The sequence below is a fragment of the Aulonocara sp. 'chitande type north' Nkhata Bay genome, linkage group LG17 (assembly GCF_057382095.1).
Source record: "Aulonocara sp. 'chitande type north' Nkhata Bay isolate Kocher_YH1m ecotype deep benthic linkage group LG17, A_spYH_male_GT1.1, whole genome shotgun sequence".
NCBI classification, from domain to species: Eukaryota; Metazoa; Chordata; class Actinopteri; order Cichliformes; family Cichlidae; genus Aulonocara; species Aulonocara sp. 'chitande type north' Nkhata Bay.
Genome location: NC_141360.1, coordinates 14471231 through 14492519, shown reverse-complemented (window position 1 = coordinate 14492519; position 21289 = coordinate 14471231). Strand labels below are relative to the sequence as shown.

Here is a 21289-nt window from a genome sequence, read left to right as displayed (position 1 = left end):
AGCGCACTAGATGAACAGAACTTAGTAAAATACGTTAAAGGATTCAAAGAGTTGAATGTTTTCAGCGGCTGCCCCCCACTCACCTCCACCCGAGACTGGATATAGCGGTCCCTCATATCGGGGCTCTCCATTTACATTATTCATACGGAGGAGGGTGTGACCTGTTGGCTGTTTTTTTCTGTCTGTATAAAAACGAGAACTTCGCGTAAAAGAAAATACAGATGGAGAAGGCTAGCCAGCTCGCTGTGTCACAGAGAGTCCCCTTAAGCCTACGTGACAACTCACATACTGTCCCTTTGTGACCAGCTTAATCGGTAGAATGCCCGATGTCTGTGTGCTTTGTCTGGTTGCCGCGCTGGCTGCATTCGCCCGGCTCGCCGGCACTGTGGGCCCCGTGGTTCGATGTGAGCCTTGCGACGCCGGCGCGCTCCTGCAGTGCAAGCCGCTGCCGAAAGACTGTGTGGAGCGGGTGAAGGAGCCCGGCTGCGGCTGCTGCATGACGTGCGCCCTCGGAGAGGGACAACCGTGTGGAGTGTACACGGGGCGCTGCGGCTCCGGCTTGACCTGTCGGCACCAGCCCGGGGAGAGCAGACCCCTGCAGGCTCTCCTGGAGGGACGGGGAGTGTGTTCGAGTCCCAAAAAACTGAACAGCGTTCTCATGCCACCGCAAAAAGAAGGTGGGAAGTCTTTTCTTTTCTTTTTTTAATGATTCTCTGACACCTTGTTGCCCGTGTGTGCGTGTTTGTGTGGGTATGTTTGTGTGCGCCCCTGAATGCTATTATGCATTGACTTTGACAGGCGCCCTGCCCATTAGGGTGCTGTTCTTCGCTGACCAAGTCCAACAGTTCCCTCCTGGGTTAAATGTGAGGCATTTATAGTGGCTGGGCTAAAGATGCTGTGACAGAGCTGCTTGTGATTAAAAAGCACAAAGAAAGATGCAAAAACGTATTTTCCGGGCTTTTTGGCAAATCACAACAATACGTGTGTGTCTGTGTTTGGGGGTGGGGGGTTACATTGCACAATTGTGCGCTGGCCTGCGTTAAACAAATCCCACTAGACTCCTAAAAGTTTGACTTCATAACAGGAGTCGTGACTTTCTAAGTTGGAGGGTCCCACGTCAGCTAATACTGCTTTCCTACAAGTCCCTTTGGAACATCGTCCGTAAATACGAAACAGAACACGAGGAGTTTTATGATTGACATGTTACACTTGAAAATAGTTTTAAGAAGAGGACACTACTGCTCCTTCCCTTTCTTCATAATGCACACAGTAGCATATGCACACACAGAGTCCCCCAAACCAGAATTTGCCATTTATATTCTGTAAGTTTATGGTTTATAGTATTTAGCTGAGGCCGAGTGCAGACCATGTCCCTATCTGCTGTGAAGCCCTTATGTTAAAGCTAATGGATTCTTGGACACAGCATGGATGTGCACAGTATGTGCTTCCCTGGTGCAGACAGCCTAGATCACAGCTGTCAATGTCATTTTATATCTAGGGCCAATACAGCCCACTTTGATCTTATGTGGGCTGGACCAGTGAAATTCCCCTCACTCATTTTTTCTACATGCCTCTGTAGTAAATGGAAAATATCTGTCATAACTATGGGGTCAAACTGTAAGTAGTAAATGTGTAAAATACAGATATGTATAACTTAACTATTTTGATTTAGTATAACTGGATGTGACAAAGGTCTTCATAAATAGGAAAAGCTGTAAAACTTGTGAAAATACAGTTAAAAGTCCAAAATGTATGTCCTTCACATTCTCCAAAGGTATCCAAAGGGCCGAATTGGCCTCCGGGCCTTATGTTTGATACCTCTGTCTGACAAAACAGGGATGAAATTCCCAACGCAAGTATTCAAACACACAATCACAGCCAATTAGCATTGAATACCAATGCTAGATTTCTTAACTGTCACACTGAGAGCCATCCTATGCCTGGTCTTTTATTTAAATGTATGGCTGCTGCTCACACTAGTCAAATGGCACACATGTCACCTACATGTGAATACACATGGTTGTGCGTCTGGGCACACAACTGACGTCAGGCACCCAAGAGCCCATGTGTGTGTTTTCTTTTTCCTGGTTGTTTGGTTTGGCCACACTAATGCGTGGTGTACAAGCACTCAGCAGTGACAGTGTCATACAAACATAAACACACACACACACACACACACACACACACACACACACACACACACACACACACACACACACACACACACACACACACACACACAAATACAAAGTTCTCATTCTTTCACTTACTTTCCAGCTTCCAGATCCACCTAAAATAAGAACTACCAGTAACAGTATTGACATGGGTATTGATCTGTTTCCTTCTCCATCTGCACAACTGGAGAAGAGATCCAGAAAAGGAGGCGGAGAGGAAGAAAATGACCCCAAGTGCCCCTGTTGGTCAGAGTGTGTTGATGCAGCTCAGCGGTTTCCACAGCCATGTCCCCAGATTCAGCACAGGATCTCCTCCCAGACATTAACAAGCTCTCCTCGTCACCGCAGTTTGTGCTGTTTACCCCTGTGCTATTATACAAACAAATTGCGTAATGTGTCAATCTAAAACACCCCAGACTTCCTAGAAGGGTTATAAAAAAGTTTATATTGACAATAAAAAGGAATGCTTGCAGAAATCTAAAACAGGGCATAATTCTTTTGTCCCTGCTTGTGGACATATATGGCTGTTATTGAAAAGTTTGGGGCAAAACATGTGGAGGGTGCCTCAGGTTGAAAGGCACTTTCAGATTCTGCTCTATTGCAGCACACGCTGTTGTTGACATCCAAGTTGTTGTTCTCAGTTCTCGTGAGCCTGGGAGACTGTGGAGCTCCACCGCATCACTAACTGATCAGGTGGTCACAGAGAAAGGGTGGGCTGCTAGCCTGCCTGCCCACACGAGCTACACCCCTACATGCCCGTCCGCCGCCCTCACCACAGCTCTTAAACACAAAATCTGCTTTGAGTTAACAGTTTTAAACTGTGTTTGGGTGTGTATGTGTGTGTGTGTGTGTGTGAGTCGTTGCATGTGTGTTCCCATCATCCCTCTGCCTCTCCAGGACGTCGTCTCTGAGATCAGTAAGCTCCTTCCACTGTGGCCTTGCGGTGGTGTGGTCGACCGGGTGGCACATGGGTGGTAGTTTGGTCCTCTCCTATTTCAGTGAGGAACATCTGAAGCCCCCCTCTTCTTCTCAGACAGATGGTCCCTGCTTTGCTGTGTTTAACGATTTGACAGGAATCTTTGCCAACACCACTGGCTATTAATATACCTGTCCCAGCCTTCTCCCCACCTTATATATGCACACATAAACATATATACAACCGTTTCTTCTAAAGGTCCTTAAAAGGTCTTGTTTACGCTCAGTTCCTCCTTGTGACTCTATCTCTTGGCCTGCATACTGTGGAAATTTGTGGATATGAAATTGTCATGTTTCTGTTTATTACTTGGCTTCAATTCTGGCTCCAAACATCCCACAAGGCAATGAGCTAACTTTATTTTGTCTGCTTTTAACAGGGTCCTCATGCACAGTCAAGAATTTCCTGCTGGATTGAATGAGCACAAGCGAGCATTTTGCAGTCATTTTGTAATATGGCAATTTCTATACAAAACAGAACAGCGATGACATGTTGGCTTTTGATTCTGAGGTTGCAGCTTAAGCTCCACTTGTGCTTTAGAAAAGAGATAATAGGAAGATGTTTCCATTAAATATTAATGAAAAAAAGAAATGGCAATTTTACGTCCATATCAAACAAACCTAAATACACTTTCAATTCAGTTTCATTTATACAGCGCCAAATCACAACTACAGTCACGTCAAGGCGCTTTATATTGTAAGGTTAACCCTACAACAATACATACAGATTATTGTATGTACAGAAAAAAAACCTACAATCATATGACCCCATATGAGCAAGCACTTTGGCGACAGTAGGAAGGAAAAACTCCCTTTTAACAGGAAGAAACCTCCGACAGAATCAGGCTCAGGGAGGGGCAACGATCTGCCATGACCGGTTGGGGAGAGAGGACTAGGCTGACTCAGATTTCCAAAAGCTTCTTCTTTACATTTAGACAACTTAACACCTAACAATCTCTGGTGTCTTTTCTTAATTTAATCCAGATATGACAAGTTTTTAAACTGACTTGAGGGTTGTAAAATTTTTACAAGAATCAAGACAGAGAATCAACCATTAAATGTCACTATTTGTCTTTATTAAGCACCAATTTATATGTATGAAACCATAAAATTGTTAAATTGAGAACTTTTCTTTGCACTTTCCATGTAGAAAATGCTGGAAATCAGGTCGAAGACTCTGTCAATGTCACCCAGACAATTCCAGTGCTGCCTGGCGTGGGAACTGTGAAGGATGGACATAGTAGGGGCTCGATGGACACCAGGCCTCCTTTGCACAACATATTAATTCAGAGGGGTGAGAACAGGAAGACCCAGAGTTACAAGGTGGAATCATTATCAGGAGGCGCCAATACGGATGTGCACAACTTCTCTGTGGAGAGCAAGAGGGAGAATGAGTATGTAAGTCACACCAGGCAATGAGATTTCTGTTAAAACTATGAGATTATTGCTGTTTTGGAAAAAAAAATACCTGGAATCTCACTAAATATATAAAATGCCCATGCCTTTCTTTGTATGTATTGTTTTGGGGGCATTTTAGCCTGACTTTAATAAGCTAGTGGACAGAAGACAGGAATGCTGGGAGAAGGACCAGGGAGAAGACACAGTAAATGCCCTCAGGGAAGCTTCAAACCTAGGCCTCAGTATTTAGGCCTTTACACACCAGACGTGTAAAATCTGTCTGACTATATCATGCGTTAATAGTAGTTTAAATTATGACCTCGTAATTTTGCTGGACAAATTTGCGGCATTTATTTTTTCTAACCAAGTTTGATATTTCAGATGTTTTGAATCTGATTAAACAGATTTGAGTAATGAGGCCACTGTAACAATTTTGACCATAGCTCATAATGTGCATCTGTACAGTAATAGTAAATAGTAAAGTAACACTATTTTTCCTCAGACGAATTTTCCCCAAACACAACACTTTCATTGTGGATATACATTACACGAGCAGTTCAGATCTGAAAAATTTGTTATTTTGTGTCACTTTTTTGCATCATGTGGATTGCTGAATCAGCAATCCAAATGCTTATGGCCATTTTTATTTGCTGTCAAATAAAAAGTGTTTACCAAAAGGACTACTGCACACCTGCTTTCTAACAACACTGCCTTGCACACTGCCCATCCCAGTAATGGCACAAATCCCAAGATGAGACGAAAGACTAGTGTCACAGTCTTAGCAGAATTTATTTATTTTTTGCTAGCCAATTAAAATGAGCTCTTTAGCCATTTTGTAGCACTATGGGGGAAAACAACTGCAACCAAAACAAAAACAACCAATTACAGAAATGAAAGTAAGTTGCTACTTGAAAAGTCTGCAACTGAGAGTTGTTAGGAGGTTGTTAGCTTGCTAGGTTTTTAGCTAGCTTTTCATCTGTCCTAGCTCTTTTCACTGCAATAATTATTGTACATTAAGACTAATATTGATTTTTGAACTCAAAAGTAACAGTAGTTGGTCAGCTGCATTATTTATAAGTACTTTTTATTAAAACTGTGCATCATAAAAATTATATATTCTGGGAAAGCAGCCTAGTCATAGAGTGTAACAGTCCGTAATAAAAATCCCATTTATATTCTCCACAGAGATTTTCATTATGAACCATAATTCTGTAACCATAAAAGCAGACTTACTGTGAGCTATTACATTATGACACAATGTAGAAATTCAGCATGATATCCACCTTGATTTAATACAAAAGCATTTTATTCATGATGTCATGGAAAATAACTATAATTGTAAACTGAAACAGAGATGTTTCTGATTTGTGAAGGCGATTGCAACCACAAATATTTAAACTGGCAAACTTCAGGTCACTTTTATACACACGTACAATACAAACTACAATATGTATGCAAAGCTATTATTATATGGCACTGATAACAAATATTTTTGAGACATTACATTTGAGAAAAAGGTTGGAAGTCGATCACTGTGGAATCAGGGATTTGCAATACATTATTTTCTTTACCATTAAAAGTAAATATGTACAGTCTTGTGGCGTTGCCCCTCCCTCCATTTCTTTTATTATTATTTTTTTCCAGAAGAAGTCTTTTTATGATTATGATTTAGCCTATAGCTAATCAGCTTGGTTCAAGGCTTAAAACTCTTTATATAATATTCCAGAAAATGAGAGGGAAATGCAGAGCAGAACTCTTCACCGTGTTTCAAACAACAGAACTTTTTTGCTAGCTAATTAACTCACCAACTTTATTATATTTTTTAACAACATTAAGTCTGGATAAGTTATTCTGAAGAAATGCCATTAGCAGTGAAAATAGAAGAGAGTTCAAATCAATAGCTGCAATCAAGACATGTATTATGCTTGCTGATATGCCACGATGCTGCGGCACCATTTGAAGCAGTGAAATGTAAATGATGATATGTGTTTGCACGTTGTTGAGGAATATTTGCAACCCAGGTTTCAACAAACTATACCAAGTTCTGACACTATTTAGTGTTGAATTAACAAAAGAAAGCTCTCTATAAAGATCTATAATCTATAAAGAAGCAAACTGTGCATTAGCCAGTTTGTCTCATAGATAAAGTAGGTCAACATTCCACTGTGGCCCAACTATGATCGCATAAATGCATACTGTCAAGCCATGGTAGGTGGTATGAATGTGTAGCTTCTTTCATGTGCAGGAAAGAAACAAAATACAAACAATATGGCAAATCTCTCATTATAGCGGAGCTATACGGTGCAATTTGTGGTCCAAAAATCCACAGGGTACTTTTATGTTATCTACTATTGTTTAAACACCAGTAGTTTTGATTACAAACATTTTGTAACAGAAGGTACCACTTTTTCACAAAGTGACTATCTCATTTTGGGATTTAACCTCTTCAACCTGGACCTTACAGTGTGTTTGTTTCTGCACTTCGACACGGGCTCAGCATAGGTTGCTCAAACTTACAGAACTTTATTTAAAACTGCAGGAAAAATCCAGAAGCTCAATGGCATGTTAAACATATTATAAGAATAAGTATAAGAATAATGGATTACATCAGAATTGATATGATACGTTTAGCTTTGGAGCCGATTAGTAGGATAAAACATTAAAGGTTCAACACGGTACCTTTTATAGGCTTTGATGTTCACCACAAACTTTTGAACTTGCATGGCTGTGCCCGGTGTTCTTCCTGTTTGTGAATGTGTAAGGATGGCGGCCTAATATTAATGCTTTTGTTTGCTATGTTGCTAGGGGCCATGTCGGCGGGAGATGGAGAGCATCCTTAACAGCCTTAAAATCAGCAACGTGCTTAACCCGAGAGGCTTCCGCATACCCAACTGTGACAGAAAGGGTTTCTACAAGAAAAAGCAGGTGACTGGTTCTCCCTGCTGTTTTATCTCTGTTGTTTCTTTATACCTCGTCTCTGTCCCTCAAACACACACACACACACACACCTGCGGACATACAAATAGACCCACCGCATGCCTGAACACTTCCAAAGAATCCTCAAAGACTCATCCCAACCACCCACACTTACACAATCCCCCTTTTTTGCAGCCCAGGTTGCCTTGACAGCCACATCAACACTATATTATCAGAATGGCTAATAACCATGTATTACTCCAGTAAATGCACTCCAGCCGTCTGACTCATGCCTCACAGGAAATGAAGTCGGTCAGGTGTGTTTGTGGGTGTGTGGTGTGGGAGAGTATGGGGGGTAGGGATGTAAGAATGTGGTCCAGGAGTGTGTGTGGCATGGTAGATGTGGCAGCAGGGGAGTATATGTATGGCGCTTGTTTGATGGCAGTAGTTTGGTGTGGGAGAGTAGGTGTGGGGTGCTGTTGGCGAGGTAAAAAAACAAACAGGCTGTCACTGGTTTAGTTTTTCACGTTCGTAGTGCAGACTGGGGCCACCCATAGGCTACTCATTTGAAAGATGGCAGGGGGGAGCAAAGAAGCTGACATTTGGCAGAGCACTGTAGGTGGGTGACATGTGCTGTGACCTGAGGGAAAAAGGGATAAGACGGCGGAAGGTGGTGGATGAAGAGGAGGGCTTGTGGGCCATTAGTGAGACACACAATGTGACAAATACCACTATCCAATTTCCTGGGGTGGGGAGTCTTATCGGAGGGATTCCACAGGCCCATTCTGAGAAAAGCATGAGTCACCGAAAACCCCCTACAAGCACCATGAGTCAGAGTCCAACTCAAGCCATAACACACACACAGAAAAAAAAAAGAAAGAATTGTCTTCTAAATTCTTACCTCACTCTTTCCCCACGGTCTCTCCACAGTAGTTTCATTGCTACTTTCATTAAAGTCAGCCTCTACCTTGCTCATTTCCTGGATTCCTTCAACAAAATATCTACCGGGAAAGTGTCAGTTCTGGTTGGAGTGTTTGCAAATGTGTGTGTGGCAGTGTGCCAGCTCCTGTCGCCCTTTTCTCAGAGCACCAGTGGGGTGCGGAGTGTTGTGTTAAATCCGTCTCAGGGGATGTGCCTTCACGGTGTGTTGTAGAGATTTATGACCGGAAACATGGTGAAGAGGAGACCGTGTGAACCGTCTAGGGTGACAATACTTTGAAAAGAAGGGAGCAGGGAAAGGAGGTGGGAGGGATGAGGTTGGGGGGAAGGACTAAACAGAGAAAAAAGTAGCATAACTTTATACCTAATATGCAGGTTCTGTACCTCTGTATGAGTATATCCCCTCAAATATGAAATGCTGTAGAAATGTAGCTTTTTATTTAACTTTTAGCGATTATGGCTCAGGGGGAACTAAAATTAAGAACTTTAAGTCAGCGTTTTGCATCCTTAATTGCGTTACAGCACTTTTGAAGTGCTTGTCAGGAAGACGCTGATGATGGATTAAATAACATTTTCACACACAGATTCACAGAAGTGAAAAAGGAGAACAGAAGTTATACTATTCCAATTGTGTCTATGTTTCTGAAGTTCCAGTAAATAACTGTGTGTTTATCTAAATCTGAATAGTGCATGCTGCATGTCCGTATCTGCAGCTTAAGATGAAAAGCCCTTAAAGGCCACATATAATTGTCATTTGATTTTTTTTTAAGTACAACAGCAGACAAAAGCGATTTAATAGATGTTGAATTTCAGTTGCAGTTTTTTTATGACAAGAGTTTTTTTTTCCACAACTTTTGCTTAAAGTACTATCACGTCCGACAGTTGATAATACAAGACCTCTTCCTGGTAGTTTCAGGGAAACCAGAAAGTCCTGTATTCAGCTTAGGGACTTTTTTTTTGAAAGGCAGGAGCTCAAACCGTTTTATGTGCTAAGTGTAACTGCTTTTCTCATTGAAATCAGGAAATGGGCCTTAAAGATTTTTTCAAAGTCACTGCATGTGGGCGGGCATGGATTTGACTCATTTCAGTAACAGTTAATTCTAACAGTGACATTTTTAATGGCCAAAGACAAAAAAAAATCAATTAAATAACCACTTGATAGCTTATATAGCTTATATTTCTGCTGAACTCTCCGTGTAATTTGCTCAGTTGTTGCAGAATGTATCTTTCTGGGATTATGCTGGCATGTTTGTTGTTGAGCCATTGACTGTGAAAGGTTTTAATTAGAGTTGGGGAGTAGAGAACGGCATGTAATAAAACTAGTAATTTAACAGCATTTTCCCGGAGCTTGCTGGTAGTTAATTAACTTCTAAAACTAAAACTAAAATTGTGGGCCATAAAAAGACTGGAAGTTTAAAAAATATGACTTGTCTACTGTAATGAAGGCTCTTTTCCTGTCCAGATCCTTCCCACTATGATGGCATACCCAGGTGAAGATCCTGTCATGGTACTGTGGTGGCCATCCATAGGCATCCATAAGCTGTATTGCATCAGCAGGGGTCATTGTTAAAATGTGATAACTTTTTTTGTAGTGGGCTGAAGCTGGACTTTGCCCTTTGCCACTATTTCTATTTGCATTTTTTTTTTCTTTTTGGATAGAATTTGTTGGTTCAGTCAAAGTGCGGTCAAGAAATGGTGGTGGTCTCAGGCCATGTCCACACTAATACGTTTTCATTTGAAAACACATCTTTTTCTCTTTGTTTTGGCCTTCCGTCCACACTGAGGCGGCGTTTTGAAAACGCCCTCCAAAGCGGATACTTTGGCATCACAGTGTGGACACAGCGTGGACAGCGAACAGTGTGGACAGTGAACCTGGAGCCTTTTTGAAAACGATGACACATTTTAGTCATGTGATGCAGTCGTGTGACCAATTAAACTAAGATAGTGGAGGCATTAAACAGCAGTTGTTTTGTTTGCTCTCAATCTATTAAAGATTAATATCAGTCTGTACATGCTCCAGATAGCTTTTCTTCAAATTCTTTAATTCTCACTCGCTTTTGCAACTTTGCACTTTTGTGTTACTCACAGCAACAACTCCACCTCATTGTCAGTCCATTTAAAAAAAAGGTCGAATCGTCTTGCGTTTCACGCATGCGCAGTACTGGCGTGTAAGTGTTTTCGACCTTTTCAATGTGGACGCACAACTCTGTGAAAGCGACTGAAAATGATAGTGCAGACAAAAACACAGTTTTCAAATTCATCCAGGCTACTGTAGACGTGGCCTCAGGATCTACTCTCTGCTTTTTGCAGACGATGTGGTTCTGTCATCAAACAGTAACCTCCAGGTCACAGTGGCAGTGGGGTGGTTTGCAACAAAGCGTGAAGCGGCTTTGGTGAGAATTAGCACCTCCAAGTCTGAGGCTATGGCTCTCAATGGGGAAATGGCGGCATTCATACTTGCCCCCAATGGAGGAGTTCATATCTCAGGGTCATGTTCATGGGTACCCTGCCATCCTTTATGATGGAAGGATGGTGTGGTGTCTATGATCAAGAGCTGTGTGCGAGGAGCTCATTTCCAGTCAGGGCAGGAAATAAGTTTCTTGTTCCGACTCTACAATAGAGGCAGGTTGAGGAGCTTTGTGATTCAGAAGGGATCCTTCCACATTGGAAGAGCTGGTCTAGGCATCTGAATAGGATGCCTGCTGGTTGCCTGCTTAGTTAGGTGTTTTGGGCATATCAATGTGTGGGCTGATCTCAGGACTAAACCAGGATACACTAGAGAGAGAGTGCCTCTGGGCTGGTTTGGGAATGCCTCAGAGCCTAAGTGCCTGCCATGGATAAGTGACAGAAAGTGGATGTTTGCCATCCCTTTTCTCTTCCAGAGACATGTATAATAAAATAGGATTTGTAATGTGTCCACCTTCATTGCGGTCTGCTGTTAGATTTTTAGAGGACTGAATGCAGTTTTCATTCCATTCCATCATCCTTCTCCCTGCATAGCTATAGGAGTATGTAAATGAAGACATTTATGAAAACAATGCGTGGCTATGAATATGGCTTAATGCATTTGTCAAAACAAAGTAGACGCTTCTGGCACACCATAACTTACTTCCAAGACAACAAATTGTGAAGCTGTCAAAGCTGACCCTAAAGACACATGCGTTTGGTCAAACATTGTTGCACGAGTCAAACAAAAAGGTTGTTATGTATCCTGCAAGTGTTGCTGGAGTTTTAAACAGGTAACCCAGTGACGACCCTAACTTTAACCCCAACCCTATATTTTTGAGAAATATATGGTTTTTGAAAAAAAAAAAATGTAAACAGTTTTTAGGATCAGTTTGAATAGTTATTTTCTTTTTTCACTGTTAGCCAAGACTTGAGAAGAACATTTTCTTAAATAAAATAAGTTAGGTTATAGTTAGGGTTAGGGTTTGAATTGTCATGAATCCATAGGCAACTTGTGGAACATGTGCAAAAGGGTGAGTGTGGCTCAGAGCTCATACAGCAATGTCATTATAGATAAACAAATGTTCAGACAAGTTGTCGCATGCTATTTGAGCTGAATGAGTTATTCTGCTGCGTGCAATACCCCCACCTGGACTCAAGTCTCTAGAAGGCAGGGTTCTGACTCACAGACATGTATGTAAACCCAAAGCTGACTCAGTTACCAACTGAATAATGTACATTGAACTACTTTTGTCTCAACAGTTTAACATTATTTTACACCATTGGTTAGGTTTGCTATGGTTCAGCTTGTTCCACTGTCAAGTTAGTGGTAATTTGGAAAACAACACTTTCAAAGTGGTTCCCCAGCACTATTTTTATTTAATCATATTTTGGAAAAAGAAAAAGTATTAGACTATTTAGCTCCTATGGACTGTCCATATAAGTGCATATACTCCCTCTCAAGTCAGTTCCTCCCATCCTGGAATGACTCCAACTCCACTATAATGAACTGTAGGTAGCAAGGTTAGTCGTGGCTCTACTGCAGCCCTGGTGAGTTTGCTTGCGTGGCACATGGACTGTTTCACTATCCGAGACAGATTCTAGTAAGAGTCGCTGTATAGCTAATTCCATTTTTCTAGAGCAGAAGAAGAATCACTGTCCCAGTTGCATTCTGCAGCTATGGGGTTTAAGTGTCTGGATTTTAGCTAAATGACACTGAGGTCCATCACAGCACTAGTCAGACTAGTGTTAGGGGAAGGACTAGAGATAGGGGGTTAACAGCACCTGAACTTTCAAAAATAAGAGCAATAGAATGAAAATGAAATAAATGCTGAAATAAGTCATAATTAATTTATTCCTCCAATAAAAAATCTATGTGTCGGAAACACTTCAAGTTGCGTTAATCATTCAAGCTTCATTCAACCTCTGTTGCTGTACTTTTCTATTTAAATGCAAAATGGTGCAGCAGTGTAGCCAGTAGCCTTGACCTCTTAACATTCACCCAGTCACAGGTGACTGGTTTAAGGGTGGGGTCAGGGTTAAGGTTAGGCTTCCATCTTACCTCTTTGGCATACCCATGCTCACGTATCAACCCTATAGTTGTGTTATTTTCATATAAGAAAGGTACGTGCCATTAGCAAAAAACTGCAAGGAGGAACCTATTTTTAGCTGGAGTTATATGAATTGGCTCAGTATCCCCATTCAGGCCAGGCATTCCCAACACTGACCACTCATTACATCCCTCAAAATCTCACTCTCTCTTTAATTCATCATTTCACCACCCATCATTACCCCCATTGTGCCGTGCCTACGGTCATCCACACATCTTTTGTTCTGCTTGCCCGCTCCATCATTCCGTCCATCCTGCCCTTCCACCCACCTGGCTTTTCCTTCCTTGTTTGGACAGGAATCACCCTGCAGAGGGTTGTGAATGGAACGACAGTGTGTGTCTCTGTGTGTACTCTTTTAGAGTTTTGAGTGTGTGTCAAGAGGAAGAGGAGCAGGAGGAGGAGGCTGTGGGTTAAGGATTTGAGCCAGGTGCCTGTGTACCCTTCAGCGTCCTCATTCACTAGGTCCTGACACTGCCAGGCCCATAAGGGTTGACTTATTGAGCGTGACTCAGAAGGATCTGTGGAAATGTACACACCAACCACAATGGCTTTATAATAACTGGCCAACCTTTGGGGATCCAGACAGCTATTTTCACCCTGTCTCTCTCTAGTTCTCTTCCCTCCCTAGATTTATAATCCATCTCTCTTTCTTCTTCACTTTGAAATATAAGCCCCTTTTTCCAGTGTCTCATGCATAATACGCAGAGCAGGGGAATATTTTTATTATTGATGCCAACACAGTACCTAAATTTAGATGCCGATAACCAAACTGTACTTCTCAGTAGTTTTACTTGAGCATATTAACATTTTCAATAAATAAAAAAATCCCTTTTTCATGCTGCAAATTAGGCAACTCTGTAAAGTCCTGAAAGGTGTTATTCATATTCTTGTCAGAGGAATTTCCATTTATTTTCATATTTCAGATAAATGTTTGAAATGTATTCAGTTTGGTGGCAAAGTAAAGGAAATGTGTGATGATGATATTTCTGATGCTAAAAGTAAATACCTAATCTTTTATTGGTGATTGCGGCTCGTGAGAACCAATATTTAATAGCGCAAACAAAACAAAGTGACAGACCTAAATCACCTAAATCAAAGTCTGAATCAGTTGCCACAAGGTGTCAGCAGCAGCATCCTGTAGTGTAACAGTAGTGATACAGCGTAAGTCAATATGTAAGCACAACAGCAGCATAGGTGGTGTTTTTCTCTGAAATTTTAAGTAAAAGTATAGGTTACACACAAGTAAAACTTTGAAACTCTTCCCCAACCTTGTCACACAAAAAAGCTGAAAGTGAACATTATTTTCTACCTACAGTATTGTGTTATGTCCCGGTCTAGGAGTACAGAAGCGCAACAAAGGGGTTCAAAAGGGTGTCCCCACCCCGTCCCATAAGCCAGACCCAATAGCCATTTTATCATTAAAGGTGAGGTTTATTGCTATACCAATAACACCAAAACTGAAAGGATAAACTCCAGGGTGAACAAAGGCCAAAATAACAAACCAAACAAGCTATTCCCGAAAAGTGCTACCTCAACCCTACATGAAACAAAACCAAACAAAAGACAAGTGCTACCTCGAACTCCCTAGCTTCATAAACAAGACAAAGCGTCCAAAATTATATAGACAGTTCACCTCTTCTGCTTTAGTGCTATTTACAGATGGACACGACTATTTACAATACTATATAAAAAACCTAGTTGTTGTCAAAATACACACAAGATCAAGCACTGCAAGTTTGGAGGCTGAAGACAGATCTGCTGCTGCCAGTTGCTGCCAGGGGAACAACTGCTGGAGACGGGCTTTTTGAAGCAGCCAGTTGATAATAGGGGCCAATCAGCAGCCGCCAGACCAAAGCCAGCCCAAAACAGCTCAACCAATCAGGAGGACCTGGAGAGACTCTTAAAGGCACAGAAGACACATACAAAACAGTCCAGACATGCTGACACACACTAATTCAAAATATGGCTGTATCTTGGGTCCACCTTTTTAAGTAGTTGCTTAAAGCCCTGCCTTAAGCAACTACTTAAAGCAGCACCATTAACTCCATCAGTAATCCATAAACGATTTATTCTTCCTCTCATATGGAATGCAGATAGCAAGCGCTCCGGCAATGCTGGGTTTGAGCCATTTATTTATTTTTTTATTTATCTTTCCATGCTATGTGTTTTTGCCTCAAGTGGTGAAACAAGTTTGTTTCTTCCACTTTTAGCAGGAAGATCTTTCTTGCATATTTTGCATTGTTGGGGTTGCTGAAGTAGCTCTCTGTTTAGGCTCTCAGATATGCCTGTCTTGTCGTTCGTGATAGGGAACGTAAATGCACAGTGCTCTACCATTAACAGTAATGTAAATATAATTTTTTTAACATGAAAAAGTATATCTGTTTTTCAATAAATTATAATATTTCCAAAGTTACTGACCAAAAATAATGGCGATTATTATTTTTGCTTTAATTGAACTCAATTACATGTGCCAACAAACATGTATGAATGTTTTTTGGGAGGTATACATCCATTAGCTGCAACATTAAAATCACTTGCCTAATATTATGTCTCAGCTCTGTTCTGACAGGACATGCTGGCAGAACCTCTGGGGGTGTCCTGGTTGTCACTGGAATGTTGGCAGTGTTTCCTTTAGGATTCTGTGTGTTACTGGATGCAGACTGTGGAGCAGCGCATCCATAGACACTTGATCAGGTTAGCATCTTGTACTGCGAGAGCCTGCTCTTATTGGGGTGTGCCATTGGCATTTTAACCCTTTACAGCCGATCGGAGCGGACACGCTCCATTTTGCGTAACTATTTTTAAATCCCGGTAGCTCTGCAACCACATAAGCTAGCGCAATAATTTTTTTTGCATATGAAACCGGAGGAGTTGTACTTACATCTTATGCCATCAGCTTGTCCTAGGTCACAGTTTCCTTCCACATATAGCTTTGCAAAAACTGCATAAAAATCACTTGCAGCAACAAAAACATGATATTCCAGAAACACGCTTCGCCGATCCAATCAGCTGTTTGTAACACTTCCTACGTCCATCAGCGTGAACTATCACATGACCGCATGACCTGCCCGAAACCGGAAGTGACGTCATTTTGCGGAAATGTAGTTTTTTTACGATCGGGGCCTTATGAGCCTATACTTGTGTTTTAAAAAGTTATGTTTGAGTTTATGACTTTCTGTGTCGTTTCTGGGATGCTTAGGACTCATATTGCACTGCTGGAAATAGTTTATTTTGATGCATATGCTGTTATTTTGCAAATTTGCACTATAATATTTATTTTCGTTTTTCCTGCAGTGTATAAAAATTGGTGTATTTCAAAAATAAAACTATGAAGACACTCAAAATAAATTTCCTGTGGTGGGAAACTAGTTTGTGCAACTTTTTTGTATTTACAGTTTTGAGGGATGAGCCTCTTAAATTTCTCTAACTAGAAATATATGTTAAAAAAACAAAAACGATTTTCAATTTTCTTGTAGTTTATTGCACTTTTTTGCAATTTATGTAATTATTATGCACCTAATGCAGACATATTATTAAAGTTTGGGCTATAATGGTTGTATTGATGTATAGCAACTTGAAATGCTCCCAAAAATGGCTCCACAGCATGTAAAAATATAATATAAGCTCTGGCGGACTTGGTTCTATGGTAGGTCTTAAAGGGTTAAGATTCATAGTACGTATGTGTCAAATTAACATTCACATAAGTAGTTAGACTTAAGGGTTACCAGGAGAACACAGAATGATCCATGTTATTCACCTACACATTTTTTTCCCAAAATATCCCTTTTTGCTTTTCGCTAAAACAGAGTAGGGTCTTGATAAGGATTATCAGCTATGATGACTTGGATCTCAGAGGGTTAATGTAGCTGACTCTGTCACACTAACTATATTACACTATATGTAACACTGTTGTATCTAAAAGATAATCAATGTTTATCATAATAATATTAAATAGATCGATGTAGCTTTAACACAAGTAGAAATAAATGAAGCTTTAATGTGCAAATATTGGCTAGTAGGTGGTTATGTTTATGGTTAACAGATAGAGTGCTTAACAAATTATTGATGTTATAAATTATACATGTCAAAAACGTGTTTGAAATTAGACATGACTTTAATCACTGAGCTGAGTTAAATTAGTTATTAAATTAAACCCAAACTTGACTACCATTAAAATGAATTTTCTGCTGCAAGTAAACAGCAATTTGGCATTTGAATTGAATTTGAACTGTAAAACAGTACATTTGGAAATTATTATTACATGAAACAGCAATAGTTATATTTTATTAGTAAATACTTTTTAATCATCTTTAAAGAGCTTGTGCAAACTGGGGGATGAGCCATTAGAGAAACATCAAAAATTAAATATGTAATTTTTAATAATGTTAATAAACCTTACATTGGGTGGTGGTCTAATAAATTTGTTAAGCAGTGTATATGTAGAAATCTTTCTCTTAGAGATAATCGTCCAAATACACTGTTTTAAATTTACCCTCTTCTCCCTCTATGGTTTGACCACATCGAGTCATTACTTATATTGATCTCCCTTCTTCCAGTCTACCACTTTGTAAACTTGTGAAGCAATATTTAAGACTCTATTTTAAAGTTTGTGTGTTGCCAATATTCTAAAACAAACAAATTATTCTGGAGTTCTCTTCACTTAGACACTTTTTTAAAGAAAAAGCAATATCCTGCAGCTACTCCCAAATGCACTTGCAAGCACATACAGATGCCCGCTTGATTACATAAATACATATACATGCGCCCATACACACACACACAAACACATTGCATTTTATGAGCTGGTGTTTATCCAGTGGTCAGACCAGGCTCTTTTTAATGTGCGTGAAGCCCAGCAGCCTTGCTGTTAGCTATTAAGATCAGCATTACAAGAGCTTGCATTCATGCACACAACGCACATGCATGCACACCTCATAAAGGTAGCATTATGGCTTTGCAAGGTAGATGAAATATGCTTTGTTTTTTGTTGCTTTTTTTAGTGACAACCATGTGGACCAGGCAGGGCTAGTTTTGGGGCTATGAGGCTCAGAATATAGGGCATGGGATTTAGGCTGGCGCAGGGTTTGGACTCTGCATGTGATCGGGTGACTGTGGAGGCTGTTTGAGTAAAGCAAACTCATCGTTATGTTAAGAAACCAGTTTGAAATGATCTGAGCTTTGTGCCATGGCTGTTATGCTGCACTAAGCCAGCATAAGATAGATACACTGTGTCATGAAGGGATGGACATATTCAGCAGAGAGAGTACATCCATGGAGAGTAAGAGAGAGTAAGAGAAATCAGGTGAAAAAAAACAAACAATGAAAACCATCCACTGCAGCTGCTGTCTGCTCTTTTTGTGCTACTTTTTGTTAACTTTTGTTCTCCCTTCTTGGTGAACTTAGCTGTTGTTCCCTTTCCAGCTTTTCAACCGGTCAGCATTGGCTCTGTGCGCAGCATCATCTGTAGTGACATTCACTGCTTAGTGGATGTTTTGTACTTATGCGTGTGTTTGGAGTGAAGCACTAAAGAAAGGACTGCAGAGGCTGGAATAGAAATTAAAAGGTAGCCAAGCAACAGGGATAAGCACACATGCACATTTTTCCTCTCCTTTCCATCTTTCCAAGGGGACAGGAGTAGGAAGACGATAACAACCAAAATACTGAGTTCACAGACAAGAATGCCTGGATGATGTTAGGGGCACATGTGGTCGTGTACCTATCTCCAGACTCCACTAGTTGTTAGTGAGGTATTTTAATAGATTGCTGTCTCTATAAAGCTGCCTTTGATCATGCACTCAGGCTGTACATGAATCTTGATTACACTGGAAAAAGGACACCTGATCACACTCCATCTGTCTCCCTGTGCCAAGGAACATTGCAGTTTTGTTTACAATGTTTACTGATAGATGTTAGAAATCTAAGTATAGCACTCAGTTTGAGATTGAAGTGCAGATTTTCAGCTTTTAATTTGTTGTTTTTTACATCCCTGACTGATACACTGGCAAGTTAAAACACTTTAACCTGTGTCTGACTTCCTTCACTGCTCGGGCCATCACATTAATCATTTTACTAAAATGCAATCTGACACTTTCCCTAAATGGGGTACTGCATTCATTTAGTTTAGTCTTTTTTTTTCTTTTTTTTAAGAAAAGTTGGGCTTAGAGATTAGAGATTCAGGTTCTCAGGTCATCATCAATGATAATTTAGACCTAACAGAGCTGTGGGTGATTGGTGTGCATAATGTAATAAAAGTTAAAAATTAAAATTAAGTATGAAAGGCTGAGTGAAACAGTGTTTGAACTCATGCAGAAAAGACATAGAAAGTGTTGGTGTGCAAAGAAAAACATATGTGCTCTTTACAGTACTGTCATGGTCCTGGGCCATGTTGGCCCAGTGTTCTTAGTTTTCTTGTATGTTTGTATTTTGTTCCCTATTTAGGCCATGTTTCCTGAGTTGCCCTGTTGTGTTGTTCCCTAAGTGTTTTCCCTTCGTGGCTTTTACCCCCTGTGTATTTATGAGCCCTCGTCTCTCCTTATGTTTTATTCCATGTTTCCCCAGCCCGTTATGTCTTTTTTCCCCGTGCTCTCTCTCCTCCTGTCTGAACCTCTGTACTTCCTGTTTGACTCTGCCCGTCTCCCGTCAGTGTTATGTTCACCCCGCCCTGTCTCGTTATGGTTATCTGTGTCAGCTGTGTTCCCCGTGTGTTCCCACTTTCCTCGTTAACCCTCTGTGTATTTCTGTCTGCGTCTCCTCTGTTCGGCGTCGCGTTCTCCCTCCCTCCCTGTTGTGTGGATCTTCCTGTGTCTACCTGCGAGTGTTAGTTTACTTTTCCCCAGTTTAGTTTTGTATTTCCTGTGTTCTGCCGTGCCAGCATTAAAGCTGTGTTTCTCGAGTTCATCCCCGTGTCTGTGAGTTTTGCATTTGGGTCCTCCTCCTGCTTGCCACACAGCGATCCATGACAAGTACATACTTTCTGATCACACACCTAGACTGCCGGTACTTACCGACGGTTGCCATCGAGGCAGACAGGCGTATCTCGGTCGTGGCTGGACTTCTTACCTCTCTCTCACCACTCCCACGGTGGGAGATGATGGGAGCTAAGAGGAGTGGGACAATTTGAGACCTGAACCTGGTTTAACTGATTGTGCTGTTCCATGTGTACCCCCAAAATGCACCTCATAAAGTTGCCACTCTACAAAGCCGAACCTCCTGTGGGACATCTGATATTACTGCGTACATGTGTGGGAGCAGGTGGGGGGGTGGGGGGGTGGGGGTATGTGTGCAGCACATACAATTCTTGTTTGTGTGCTGCTGCGTATTTGCTAACGTGTGTTTATACTCACATGCGCCCCGTGCACTGGGGCAGGCCATAATTAACTCCAGATGATTTTGAGTGCCTGCCAGCTTCCCAGAATAGCAGCACTGGTTTGCAGCCCTCCAACTGGCCTTGGCAAATATTTTAGCAACCCCATGTTTACCTTCACACTCTACACTCTCACTCACTCAGAGCATTCCTCATTCCAAGCGCCTCTCTATCAGAAATAATCTGCTTTTTCATCATTTACCCCCAGTGGCCGGTAGCACAAAGTAAACTCCTCCACAGCACCTAAATTGGGCAAACTCAACAGCACGCTGCCCACACATAATGCTGCTGCAAAAGCTCTCCTGCTCTAATCATGATGCATTTATTACTGTCTTACACAAAGCAAACCCCTGCATTGTGTGTGTTGTGTATCGCTGATGTTTTACTCACATAAAAACTCAGGTAGCAGGGCATTCCACTCCGTGATCGACGGGTTTGTCTAATGAGAGTTCTGCTGAGGCATGACTTGGCCTGCTGACAAGCATCTGAGATCTGAAAACCAACAGAGGGATGGGGTGTTATTATAATACAAGCATGCACATTGAAGGTGGTGTTGTTAAAGCTGTGTCAAGGCATTAATTCCTCTCCGTGGAAACGCTAATCTGTTTTCCCAGTGTGTCTCAGAGGGATAAGTCCTCTGCTACCTTTTTAACCCCACCCAAACTAGAGGTGGATGTCAAAGCTCGATGAGCGATGATCTTGCTTATGACACCGGTTGGTGTACCTTTGGTTCTGTGAAATCGAACAAGTGGCAGACTAAACTTCTTTGTCTTCTCTTCCTCGTGTTTTTTTTACAGTGCCGTCCGTCCAAAGGCAGGAGGCGGGGCTACTGCTGGTGCGTGGACAAATATGGGCAGCCTCTCCCCGGCTACGATGGCAGGCAGTGGGGCGAGAAGCAGTGCTACAACCTGGAGAGCAAATGAGAGGATGGAGGAACAAAAAGTGGATGGAAAGGGGAAGACGGTGTAATA

General features: G+C 41.3%; 1 protein-coding gene and 2 long non-coding RNA genes across 5 annotated transcripts in view; 1 reads left to right on the top strand and 2 right to left on the bottom strand.

Annotated features, from left to right (window-relative positions):
* The window catches only part of LOC147309780 (uncharacterized), a 77338-nt gene extending 76622 nt beyond the window's left edge, over positions 1-716 (bottom strand). For both annotated transcript variants that reach the window (XR_015125867.1, XR_015125868.1), the window contains exon 1: positions 84-716. This is a non-coding gene — a long non-coding RNA (uncharacterized LOC147309780). The remainder of the gene's footprint in view (positions 1-83) is intronic.
* igfbp3 (insulin-like growth factor binding protein 3) lies at positions 69-21289 on the top strand. 2 transcript variants are annotated; one of them, XM_086270072.1, is made up of 4 exons: positions 69-677; positions 4297-4540; positions 7350-7469; positions 21116-21289. In XM_086270072.1, the coding sequence occupies exons 1-4, from the start codon at positions 320-322 to the stop codon at positions 21285-21287; spliced, it is 894 nt and encodes a 297-aa protein (XP_086126198.1). In that variant the 5' UTR covers positions 69-319; the 3' UTR covers positions 21288-21289. The 2 variants fall into 2 exon arrangements, with proteins under 2 accessions (XP_086126198.1, XP_086126199.1); XM_086270073.1 differs by having other exon boundaries at positions 82-677; positions 4297-4544.
* On the bottom strand, positions 4274-21095 carry LOC147309779 (uncharacterized). The gene is made up of 3 exons (XR_015125866.1): positions 21043-21095; positions 20709-20810; positions 4274-4515 (listed from the first exon to the last, which is right to left on the bottom strand). It is a non-coding gene; the product is annotated as an uncharacterized LOC147309779 (long non-coding RNA).